This window comes from Mobula birostris, chromosome 9 (assembly GCF_030028105.1).
Source record: "Mobula birostris isolate sMobBir1 chromosome 9, sMobBir1.hap1, whole genome shotgun sequence".
In the NCBI taxonomy this organism is placed as follows: Eukaryota; Metazoa; Chordata; class Chondrichthyes; order Myliobatiformes; family Myliobatidae; genus Mobula; species Mobula birostris.
Window position 1 is genome coordinate 60,278,648 of NC_092378.1, and position 12,707 is coordinate 60,291,354.

A 12,707-nucleotide genomic window follows, 5' to 3' on the forward strand; every position below is an offset into this window, starting at 1 on the left:
TCATTTCCTGAACCGGACTGCTGCCACAAAAGGAAGAATATTATAATGTACGTGTGTGTTTGATGGTGAGCATAGGCTGAAGAGCCTGCTGGATCCCTTGATAACTCTGTGTGTGTGTGTGTATTCTCTTATTGAGAGGGAGGTTATCATAATGAAAAATAGCTTCATAAATTCAAGTACTCCAAAGCTGGTGTGGATGTTATGGAGAAAATTTGAAATGCAACTATTTGTAACACGAAGAACTGTATTTGTCCAGGATCATTTTGCTCCAGACCTTTGGATTCTCCGAATCAGAAGAATCAGGTTTACTAACACCAGCAGGTGATGTGAAGTTTGCTAACTTAGCAGCAGCAGTTCAATGCAATTCTACAGCCAAACCTGTTGTCCATGATCTATCCCTGTTCAGATCTCCTTTTGCATACACTCCTAGTTCTAGGAGGTTCACTAGGAACACAAGAGTATTATCTGAGGAAATTTTGATGTCTCTAGGACTGTACTCCATGGAGCTCAGAAGGTCGAGGGGGTGATCTCACTGAAACCTACTGAATATGGAAAGGCCTGGATGGAATGGACATAGAGAGGATGTTTCCAACAGTAGGAGAGTCTAGCATCTGACGGCACTGCCTCAGAATAAAGGGATATTTTTTAAAAAACTGAGATGAGGAAGAATTTCTTCTACTAATCGGTGGTGAATCTGCGTAATTCATTCCCACAGAGGGTGGTGAAGACCAAATGATTGGGTGTTTTTAAAGTGGAAGTTAATAGGTCCCTGATTAATAAGGTTGCCAAAGATTATGGGGAGAAAGCAGGAGAATGGAGTTGAGAGGGAAAAATAAATCAGCCATGATTGAATGGTGGAGCTGATGGGCTGAATGCCTACATCTTATAGTCTCTTCCAGGAAACACAGGATCTTTGCAAAGGGAAGTTGGCCTTTAAGCATCTTTATGTTTGGATCAGCCACAGAATTCTTAAGGCCATAGTGTGCAAACCAGACAAATTCTGATGCTGTGTTAGAGAAGCCAGGTGGGGATTCTATAATTTAACCTTATCCATCTAGAGTACAATGTGAAGTCACATGGAATGGGCAAAAACACAGGAAAATGAGACCAGGAATAGTTATAAAATCCAGAAATTTATTAAAAAATGTATATTCCTTGGAATACTGTCTAACATTCCCATTAGATGTGACCCCCCCCCACCCCCCGACAGTGGTTTAGAGTATACAAATCAACATTCCTTGACGCAGGACATTTGACACAGTTAAATCCTTTACCAGTAGTCAATATCACGCATTTGACACAAACTGGGGCTACTGGGGCAGGGGTCCAAAAGCTGGGATGGACTTTGAGGAGGCTTGAGGGAAAGCTGGTGAGGTTTAGGGAGGGGTTTCTGGTGGTTGGGCAACGGGGCAGCTGAAGGGACATTTGTCAATGTCAACCTGATGGACATCTGTTCCTGGAGATCATACACATTAGTAGAGGGGTGAAGAATGTATCTAAGAAAGGGAAGGTTAAAGTCAGGGAAATGAGGGTGAAACCCTATTTGCTCACCTGAAGCTGGTTTCCTCATGGATGGACGTTGTGCCCAAAAGAGATGATCAGGTCAACATTGTTTGGTAAGAAGGAAGTTGAATTCATGTAGCACCTTTCACATCTCAGGATATTCTTTGTTAGAGTTTTAAGGCCCCGGGAAATTTGATTTTGGTGATGTTGATTGTCAGATTAATTAAGACATACTCGCACTGGTATTTTAATGGCTGTAGGACGTGCCTTTGTGACCGATGTTCCAACTGTTTGCTGCATTTTAAATGACGTGATCATTCATGATTTAGACATAGATTATAATATGCGAAAGGAAAGATACTGGGAAGAACTTCTGTTTTGCTCCAAAATACTGCTGTAGAATCTTCTGCAAACACTTGAGAGAGCAGAGACAATCTTGCTTTAATGTTTCATCTGAAAGACACCACCGACAATGCCAACAGCACTGCAGGAAGCCATCGCATGTTCCTACTGATCACATGACTTAGAGGTGAGCTAACAAACCAATGAGCTAGGTGCAGAAACAGCCAATGATAAAGTGCTTTCCGTTACCTAAGGACCCTGTCCAGCCAATGAAATGATGTTTAAGTGTACTGTGAGAATCATATTAAACAATTAGTGCACATTCTCTCAGATAAGAAGAATGAACAGTTAATCAGAATGTGAATATTATACTGTGTTAAATATCAGCTATAATTCCATTTAAAGACATAATTGCATTGGTATAGTTTAGATCATAGGATATGCCTTTGCAAATTGTTGTTCCAACACATTGATGCACATTTATCAATGTTACCCATTCACTATTTCAACATAGACTATAATATACAAAAAGAATAATAACTGGTTCATATTAGATATCTACAGGATTGGTTAGGAGAGAGGCATCAAAAATTCCAGGACTATCTAAGTGAGGTGAGAAACCCAGATCTTCGGATTCTCCAATACTCCTATAGAGAATGGCTTTCTACAGGAGTGATCTGTATGGCTGAGTTATCTTTGTACTTTCAGATCTCAGCTTAATGCCAAATAGGTTACATTGACAAGACTGAGACAGCTGAGTGTTTTGGAAATCCCTGCAAAAACAGAGCCTTCCCAATGTGTCTTCACCTGCAAGTTTGTCTGTGCCTTCAAACTCAATGTGTGCTGTGTTGTGTAATGTCCAGCAGGGCTACCTTGGGCCGAATGGCCGCCTTCTGTGTTGCATCATTCTAAATAAAGCGTAGAACCGACATCTCATTGCTGCCAAGTTTGTGACCTCGTTTAGATACAGGTAGTCCTATAAGAACCCAAAGTACTTTTTTACACCATGAAGTTGGTATAAATCACTGCTTTCTCCTTAATTCCACCATCAGTTCCAAGCTAAACTCCTCATTGCCTTCTCTGAGCTGATGTAAAGTCCTGGTGCGATGTGGATTCATTGCAAGTTAGGAATGACAAGAAGGGGCTTCCACTCGGAGAACGAAGGTGCACTTCCATCAGCTAAGGTACCCATCCAACGCTCAGTGGGGGACCTCCCGCAACCATCTCACCAAAGGAGGTGCCACCAGTCCATTGCATCAATCCCGTTTCTTTTTCATGTCAAATGGAAATAATACAGGTGTGGAAAATATTGGACCAGTTCGGAAACTGCACAAAATTGACTACCTGGAAATGAAAGCAAGAAAATATGTCACATGATGTAAGCAAAAAAAAAGTTGCAAAGTAAATTTATTATCAAAGTATGTATAACAGACAGAACCCTGAGATTCATTTACTTTCAGGCACCCACAGGAAAATACAATAGAACCCATGAAAAGCCATATATAACAAAGACAGATTCCCTGAAAATGAGCCTGTATGCTGTGGAGTTAGATGAATGCTGAGGTGAGTGAAGCCATTCACATTGGTCCAGGAGCCCAATGGTTGCAGGGTAACAACTGTTCCTGAAACTGGTGATTCAAAAACTTGTGGTTCTTTTCCTGCAAGTTTTCCACCAATATTCCATGACCTCCACCTCATTTCCAGGGAACCTGCCCTCTCATTCTCAGTTACAACTCTGGTCTGACAAGTCTCTGAGATCACCATTGCCAGACATATCTTCAGTGTCCTGGCCTCTAAGCTCTCTCCTGAGGGCCTGCAGCAATGGCATGAAACAATGTCCAAAACTTCAAAATTCAAAGTAAATTTATTATCAAAGTATCACAGTATCTGTCACCATATGCTACCTTGAGATTTGTTTTCTTGTCGGCATCACGGTAGAACAAAGAAATACAATAGAATGAATGAAAGACTGCACACAAAGACTGACAAGCAACCAGTGTACAAATGAAGGCAAACTATGTAAATACGGCAACAATATAAATGAATAAATAAGTAAATATTATTGAGAACATGAGTTGTACAGTCCTTGAAAGTGAGTCCAAAAGTTGTAGAGTTGAGGTGGGTGAAGTTATCCACGATAGATAATGTCATAGTCCTGGTCAATATGGTGCCAGCAAACAATGATTCTCAGGCGACATATTCCAGATAGACATCCTCTTCAATTATTTCACTTTCTCTACATTTTCTTCTTGCTCCTTTTGTACTGATTGTGTTCTGGAAACTGTTGGAGCCTGTGACATGCAGTTTGGAATTTGATTGGATGATCTAGCGCTCTGCTGTTCCCGGAGAGGACCAAGTGCAAGAGCAGGAACTGCCTGGTGGAGAAGACCAGAGACGGGGTGCGGGGTTTCAGAGTGCCGAGGAAGATCGAAGCATTGAGGCGAATGTGGAGGAGGTCAGTGGTCATTCTCCATGGAGGCCATGGGGTCGATGGCAATCGGTAGCCAGGTCAGCAGTGTTTGGACCCGGCGTGGCAGTTGCTCTTCATGGAAGGACTGAGTACATGTGGCTGCTCTTCTTGATGCTGACAGAAGGATGTTTTTGAAATTCCGAGATTAACATGATTATTGGTGTCCTTCAGTGTTGCCTTTCTGTGTCGTCTTTCTTGTTGTCGATTAGTGGGTGGGCGATATGTTACTTTTTGTGGAAGGGAGGGGTTGGCGATATGGGATCTGAAGTTCTTGGTTTTACTGTATGGGCAATCTGTTAGCTTTTGTGTGTGACAGAGTGGTTGGGGGTTTGGTGCTATTGTCACTGTTCTTTTTTGCGAGGTAGGTGATTTGTTAGTGTCTATTGTGAGGGAGGGTGTTTGGGGTTTGCGAGTTTTCTTTCTTTTTCTTTTTAATTTTCATGTAGGGGGAGGAGGGGGTTGATGTCTTTTCTTTCAACAACTCCCATGGTCTTTCTGTATTTCATGGCTATCTGGAGAAGATGAATATCAGAGTTGTATTGTACATGCATACTTTGACAATAAAGTGAACCTTTGGTTCAAGAGCTTAATGGTTGAGGGGTAATAACAGTTCCTGAACCTGGTGGTGTTGGAACTAAGGGTTCCTGTTCCTCCTTCCTGATGGCAGCAGCGAGAAGTGAGCGTGGCCTAGATGGTGGGGATCGTTCATGATGGACGCTGCTTTCTTGTGCCTTGTAGATAGAGTTGCAAGTTGATAGGGTGATTAATAAGGTGAGTGGTGTGTTGGCTCTCATTAATTGGACTGAGTTCAAGAGCCACAGGGTAATGTTGCAGCTGTACAAAACTCTGTTAGACCACATTTGGAATATTGTGTTAATTTCTGGTTGCCTCATTGTAGGAGGACGCAGAGGAGCTTTACCAGGATTCTGCCTGGATTAGAGAGCATGTACTATCAGGAAAGATTAAGCGAGCTGGGGCTTTTTTTCTTTGGAGCAAAGGAGAATGAGAGACGACTTGATAGAAGTGTACAAGATGATAAGAGGCATTGATACAGTGGACAGCCAGAGACTTCTTCCCAGTTTAATATGAGGGAGCATAACTTTAAGGTGACTGGAGCAAAGTATAAAGGGGATGACAGAGGTAAGGTTTTTTTTTAACACAGATTGTGGTGGGTATGTCGAACACCCTGCCGGGGATGGTGGTCAAGGCTGATACATTAGGGATATTTAAGCGATTCTGAGAAATGCACATGGATGAAAGCAAAATGGAGGGGTGTGTAGGAGGGAAGGGTTAGATTGATCTCATAGTAAATCACCTTTCACAAAAGAATCCTTAAACATTTCCAACATATGTGGAGAAAGCAATTTTCCAAAGTTTTTATAAAATTCTACAGGATAGCCATCAAGTCCAGGGGCCTTACCAGATTGCATTGAAAAAAATAGCTTTATGAATTTTGGCTTCAGTAATTTGGGCATCAAGAGTTTTTTGATCCTCAACAGAAATTTGAGGAAAAGCAATCTTTCGTAAGAAAGCATTAATTTTAGAAGAATCCTCTGGACATTGAGATTTATAAAGTTCAGTATAAAAATCTTGAAAATTCTTATTAATTTCTTCATATTCCCAAGCCAAAGTACCATCTTTCCTACGGATGTTCAAAATTTGCCTTTTGGCTCTAGCCGTTTTTAATTGAGATGCAAGCAATTTGTTATTTTTATCTCCAAACATATAAAATTGGCTCTTTAGCTTAAGCAAGTAACCTTCAATAGGATGAGTTAATAATAGATTATATTGTGATTGAAGTTCCACCCTTTGAATAAATCAATATTAAGGAAGATTGCATAAATATTATCTAAGTCTTTAATTTGTTTTGAAATCTTATCCAATACTGCTTTAGGAAAATTGCTTTCTCCGTATATGTTGGAAATGTTTAAGGATTCTTTTGTGGAAGGTGATTTACCCTCTACTTTTTATGAGGCTTCCGTTTCTTTAATTCTTAAAAAGGATAAAGATCCTACTGATTGTGCCTCATATAGACCTATTTCATTATTGAATGAATGTCAATGCTAAGATTCTGTCAAAGATAATGGCTAAGCGGTTGGAGAATATCTTGGGTAACATTATTTTTAAAGATCAAACGGACTTTATAAAGGGCCGTTATTCTTTTTCAAATGTTCAGAGATTATTTAACATTGTATATTTGTCCTCTTTTAAAACTCCACAATGCGTCGTCTCTTTGGATGCTGAAAAAGCGTTCGATCGAGTCTGGTGGATATATTTATTTAATGTTTTAGAGAAATTTGGCTTTGGTGTTAATTTTAATATTTGGATTAGAATGATATATAAAAATCCTATTGCTACTGTTATTACTAATAACTGTAGATCCCCTTTTCTTCAGCTTTCACGGGGGACAAGACAAGGTTGTCCATTAAGTCCTTTGTTATTTAGTTCAATACTAGAACCCCATGCTATTGCTCTTCGTGAAGCTAAAGATATTTATGGGGTTTTTGTGAATGAGACCATTCATAAGATTTCTCTTTACGCTGATGATTTACTGGTTTATATATCCAATCTGGAGGAATCTACTCCTGCCTTGCTAAAACTATTTAATGAATTTGGAGATTTTTCAGGATATAAAATAAATTTTAGTAAAAGTGAACTGTTTCCTTTAAATGAATCTGTTTCTATATATGATAATACTTCTTTCAAAGTCACGGATTCCTTTAGATATTTAGGTGTTATAATAACTAAAAAATATAAGGATCTTTATAAAGCTAATTTTGTTCCCTTGGTAGATTCTATGAAGTACTTATTTAGTAGATTGAACCCACTTACATTTTCACTTGTTGGTCGCATCCATATAGTCAAAATGATGATTTTACCAAAACGTTTATATTTATTTCAGAATATTCCTGTTTCTCTGTCTAAGAAGTTTTTTGATTGGATTGATTCTATTATTTTATCTTTTATTTGGAAAAATAGAAGACCAAGAATTAGTAAATGTCACTTACAAAAGTTGAAAAAGGATGGAGGTCTCGCTTTGCCTAATTTAAGAATGTATTACTGGGCTGTTATTGTGCGATATATGTCCTTTTGCTTACACTGGATTGATAAGAATGATTGGCCAATTTGGGTAGACTTGGAATTGAAAGCTGTGAAACAGTTTTATTTAATCTCGTTAATGGGAGCTGCTTGACCTATACAATTAGCTAAAGTTGCTAATTTAAATTTATACCCTGTGATTAAGCATTCTTTACAAAATTGGCTCCAGTTCCATAATTTTTTTAATCTTAAAAAATCTAAACTTTGTAGTTTAATTTATCAAAATTACTTTTTTTAAGCCTTCTTTGAGTGATCCAATTTTTTTACTTTGGAAAAATAAAGGTATTAATTCTTTTTTGGATTTATTTAAGGAAGATAGACTGATGTCTTTTGAACAATCAGTTGATAAATATTCTCTTTCATATTCACACTTTTTACAATACCTTCAAGTTAGACATTTCTTACAAAATTATTTAATTAATTTTCCTTACATATTGGATGCCGACCTTTTAGATACTATTACGAGTATGAACCCTTTGATGAAGGGTTCCATTGGAAGAATTTATAATTTACTATTACAATGGGAGAAGCGTCCTTTATTTAAGATTAAACAAGATTGGGAAAAGGAACTCAATTTGACTTTTATGATGGAGGATTGGACGCGGATTCTGAAGCTGGTTAACTCTTCTTCGATCTGTTGTACATCACTACTATATGACAAAGGAGAGATTGTCTAAAATATTCCCTAACATTGATAGTTATTGTGATAGATGTAAAACTGAAACAGCTACACTGACACACATGTTTTGGTCTTGTTCTATACTGGAACAGTTCTGGAAGTCAGTTTTTTTGGCAATTTCTAAAGCACTTAAAATTAATTTACAACCTAACAAATTAACTGTGCTTTTTGGAATAATTTCTCAAAACATCTGCGGCATCTCTTTGTCTGACCAACATGTTATTGCATTTGTTACATTGATAGCTAGGAGGGCCATTTTGTTGAAGTGGAAGGATACGTCGGCTCCCATTTTGTCACAATGGTTCTCTCAAGTGATACTATGTCTTAGTTTGGAGAAAATTAGAAGTCGAATCTTTGAACCTATGTTTGATTTTGAGAAAAGATGGGGTTCATTTGCTCGTTACTATCATTTGAGTTAATTGATAGATTTCCTCCACGATCTAATTGTAAATTTTTGGTACATTTTTTTTCTTGCTGGCAGCTTCATATTTATCTTCGGAACCTTTTTGTATGACGCATGGCTCCGAGTTGAACACCTAATGGTTTTTTTTTTCTCACTTTTCTTTGCTTTAGTAGGGTTTTTTCCTCTTTTTTTTTGTCACCAAAATTTTTCCAATCTTTAAAACAATGTTTTTTTTCTTGAGACATTGTAAGTGTTGCCTACTTCGATGTACTCTTGTTAATTTTGGATAATAATAATAAAAAGATTTGAAAAGATTGATCTCTAGTCGGTTAAAAGGGCGATACAACAATGTGGGCTGAAGGACCTGTACTGTGCTGTACTCCTCTACGTAGATACAGATGAAAGAAAAGTGAAGTGCTATGTGTGAGGGAAGGTTCATTTGCTCTTGTAGTGTATTAAAGGTTGGCATAAGATTGTGAGCCAAAGGGCTTGTTCTGTACTGTACTGATCTATGCTGCATGTTCTATAATTTCAGTGGTCCGCAACCACCAGGCCGCAAAGCATGTGCAACCAGGCCGCAGGGAAACGATATGATTTGGCAATATGAGTCAGCTGCACCTTTCCTCATTCCCTGTTGCGCACTGTTGAACTTGAAATAACCTACCAAGTCATACCAAATGACACGTAAAACCTAAAATAACACTAACATATAGTAAAAGCAGGAATGATACGATAAATACACAGCCTATATAAAGTAGAAATAATGTATGTACAGTGTAGTTTCACTTAACAGAATTGGGAAGATTAAGCCAAAACTGATTTGTAGAAAAAAATTGCCACGTACACACATGCGCACGTCACGCATGCGCACACAGGTGGCTGTGCAAGGCTTCATGGTCATGGTAGTCTTTCTCGGGGTAAACACAAGTGTCCCGTATTTGACTGCCACTTTTGTCCCTTATTTGGGAGTGAGAAAGTTGGCAACCCTACTTGAACACCCCCCTCCTCCTGTCTGCCGGTCCGCAAGAATATTGTCAATACTAAACTGGTCCGCGGTGCAAGGAAGGTTGGGGACCCCTGTTCTATATATTTCAGGAATACTGGAGGATTGGGTGGATTAGGACAGCTGTCTAAAGTGTATGGTTCTAGTGTCCAGAATAAATCAAAAAAAACAAATATTCAATCAGAATGTCTGAGAAATAGGCACCCTGCCAACAAACATTCTTTGCCAATATACAGTATTTCACATCTGATAGTAATGATATTTGATCTCCCCTTCCTTTGGGATTAGCTTGCCTGATAATTAATTCACAGTATGGGTTTAAGGAGAAGCAGTTAGTGCTTAGGAAAACATGACCCGCGGCAAATTTTATTGATGCACCATAAAAGCATCCTATCTGGATGCATCACGGCTTGTTGTGGCAACTGCTCCGCCTGATACTGCAAGTAACCGTGGAGTGTTATGGACACAAACTCAGTACATTATGGAAACCAGCCTCCTCGCCAAGGACTCTATACTTTTTGCTGCCTCGGTAAAGCAGCTAGCACCATCAAAGACCCTGCCTACCCCAGGCATGCTCTCTTTCCCCCTCCCATGGGGCAGGTGATGCAAAAGCCTGAAAGCACATAACACCAGGCTCAAAACAGCTTCAATCCCACTGTTAAAAGACCACTGAACATTCCCATATGATAAAATGGTCTCTTAACCTGAAGATCTATCTCGTTATATGTTGGACCTTATTGTCTACCTGTACTGCACTTTCTATGTAACTGTAAAACTTTATTTTGAACTTCATAAAACTATAAAACATAGAAACCAAATTAGGCCATTCAATTCAGGTCTGCCATTCGATCACAGCTGATTTATTTTCCTTCCAACTCCATTTGCCTGCCCTCTCCCAATAACCGTTGACACCCTGACTATTAACCTCCACTTTAAATATACGCAATGACTTGGCCTCTACAGCCACACGTGGCAATGAATACCACAGATTCATCACACTCTAGCTAAAGAAATTCCTCCTCATCTATGTTCCAAAGGGATGTCATTCTACTCTGAGGCTTTGCACTCTGGTCCTAGACTCTCTCACTATTTGAAATATCCTCTCATGTCCACTCTATCCAAACCCTTCAATATTCAGTGTGTTTCAATGAAATATCCCCTTCATTCTTCTAAACTCCAGTGAGAACAGGCCTGGAGTCATCAAAAGCTCCTCATTTGTTAACCCTTTCATTCTTGGGATCATTCTCGTAAATCTCCTCTGGAATCTCTCCAACACCAACACATCCTTTCTTAGGTAAGGGGTCTGGAACTGCTCATGATATTCCCTCCTGACCAATGCCTTCAAAAGCCTCTGCATTATATCCTTGCTTTTATATTCTAGTTCTCTCAAAATAATTGTTAACATTGCTTTTATCTTCCTTAACCTTCACACTTATTGTTTACCTTGTAATACCTCAATGCATTATTGCAATGAATTAATCTATTTGTATGGTATGCAAAATGTGTTTTCCATTGTACCTCAAGCAAACTGTTTTTAAATAGCATCAGTTGAATGGGTTTGTGTTCAAAAAGCAGTGATTTCTTTGGTGGGAAATAAGCAATAAGATAATTCAGAACCATTTTGCTCAATGTGGTTTCAAGCATTCAGACTTGATAATGCCAAGAACAGCCAGGAGTGAAAATGAAACAATTTCACTACTTCAACAAGTTAAGAACTATGAAGAATTTAAAGGTATTGACAATAATCTTGAATATTAAACTTTGGTCCCCATCGGACACTCAGCTCTCACTTGTGTGGCTTCAAGTAGCTGTTTGTATGCGACAGTGACCATACCCTGGTACACTGCTTTGACAGGTGGGCTAAACTTTGTGAGGGTAACCTGTGAGTCTCATACCCTTGTGAAGCCACTTTCAAGGAATTATGGGTCTGTATACCCTGGTCCGTTTGTTCTACTGCTCCATGTTTTAAGCAACTTCCTGAATTTCTGAACAAATCCCTGAGACGACTTATAACTGGAGGATCAAGTCATACCTCAGAGCAAGATCACAGAGTTGTGGAGGCACTCGGCATAGACCCAGGTTTACTGCCTCCATGACAACCCGGAAGCAGTTAGAATCAGAAATGCAAGAGATTCTGCCGATGCTGGAAGTGTTGAGCAACAAGCACGAAATGCTGAAGGAAATGCAGGTGGCAGCACATATGGAAGGAAATAATGGTCGATATTTCAGGCCCAGGCTCTTCATCAGGGCTGGCGATGAAGAATCGTCCAGTGTTTTGTGTGTGTTGCTTCCATTTTCCTGCACTATCCCCATACCTGTTGACTCTCATGATAGACAGAATTCTATCGATGGCTGCCTCAAATGAATGTGAAGACTGCACGCCCACAGCACTCTGATATACAGAATTCCGCACATTAAACATCTTCACCGCCAAAGTGGTGAATGGCGAACCCTTCTTTCAAAGACTGGGAACTGCTAACACTCCAGACCATTGGATACTAGTTTAGCGTCTACTCTGCACCTGAATACCCTCAGCTGTGGGATTGCTCCCTCAGGTAGCAGAGATCATGTTGGGGAAATAGGACAAAGACAGTGGGAACAATTAGAGACTTAAAGAAGGTGCAGAAGACGGGAATCAAAAACATCTGCACTAACCAGTTGTGCCTTCCCTTACAAGTTCCATGTGAGACAAACAAAAATCAACACATTTACTGAAGAAATGACCTACCACATTATCAGCTGGTAACTTTATGTACAAGAATCTTGATTTTCAGTGATGAATTGGACATGTTGCTCGGTCTCCCACCTGTGGAACATTAATTTACATTAACTGGGTCGCGTGGTGGCTAATGGAATCCTATTACAGTGCCAGCAACCAAGGCTCAATTCCGCCACTGTAAGGAGTTTGTACGCTTTCCATGTGACCACATGGGTTTCCTCCAGGTGCTCTGGTTTCCTCCCACAATCCAAAGCTGTCAGTAGCTTAATTGGTCACATGGGTGTAATTGGGTGGGGCAGGCTCATTGGGCCAGAAGGGCCTTTTATCATGTTGAATTTCTAACTAAGTAAAAAAAAAAAATCACTCCAGTAATCTAAGCAACACACATAAAAGTTGCTGGTGAATGCAGCAGGCCAGGCAGCATCTCTAGGAAGAGGTGCAGTTGACGTTTCAGGCTGAGACCCTTCGTCAGGACTTCCTGTTGTTTGT

The 12,707-nt window shown here is 39.5% G+C and overlaps 1 protein-coding gene across 4 annotated transcripts in view; it reads right to left on the reverse strand.

Annotated features, from left to right (window-relative positions):
• Positions 1 to 1,114: 1,114 nt before the first annotated feature.
• kitlga (kit ligand a) overlaps positions 1,115 to 12,707 on the reverse strand; it is a 148,849-nt gene continuing 137,256 nt past the window's right edge. For 3 of the 4 annotated variants that reach the window (XM_072268154.1, XM_072268151.1, XM_072268155.1), the window contains 2 exons: positions 12,224 to 12,305; positions 1,115 to 3,185 (listed from right to left, as the gene is read on the reverse strand). In XM_072268154.1, the coding sequence (XP_072124255.1) occupies positions 12,248 to 12,305 (58 nt within the window). In that variant the 3' untranslated portion in view covers positions 1,115 to 3,185; positions 12,224 to 12,247. Of the gene's footprint in view, positions 3,190 to 12,223; positions 12,306 to 12,707 lie in introns of all 4 variants that reach the window. The other variant, XM_072268152.1, reaches the window with a different exon arrangement.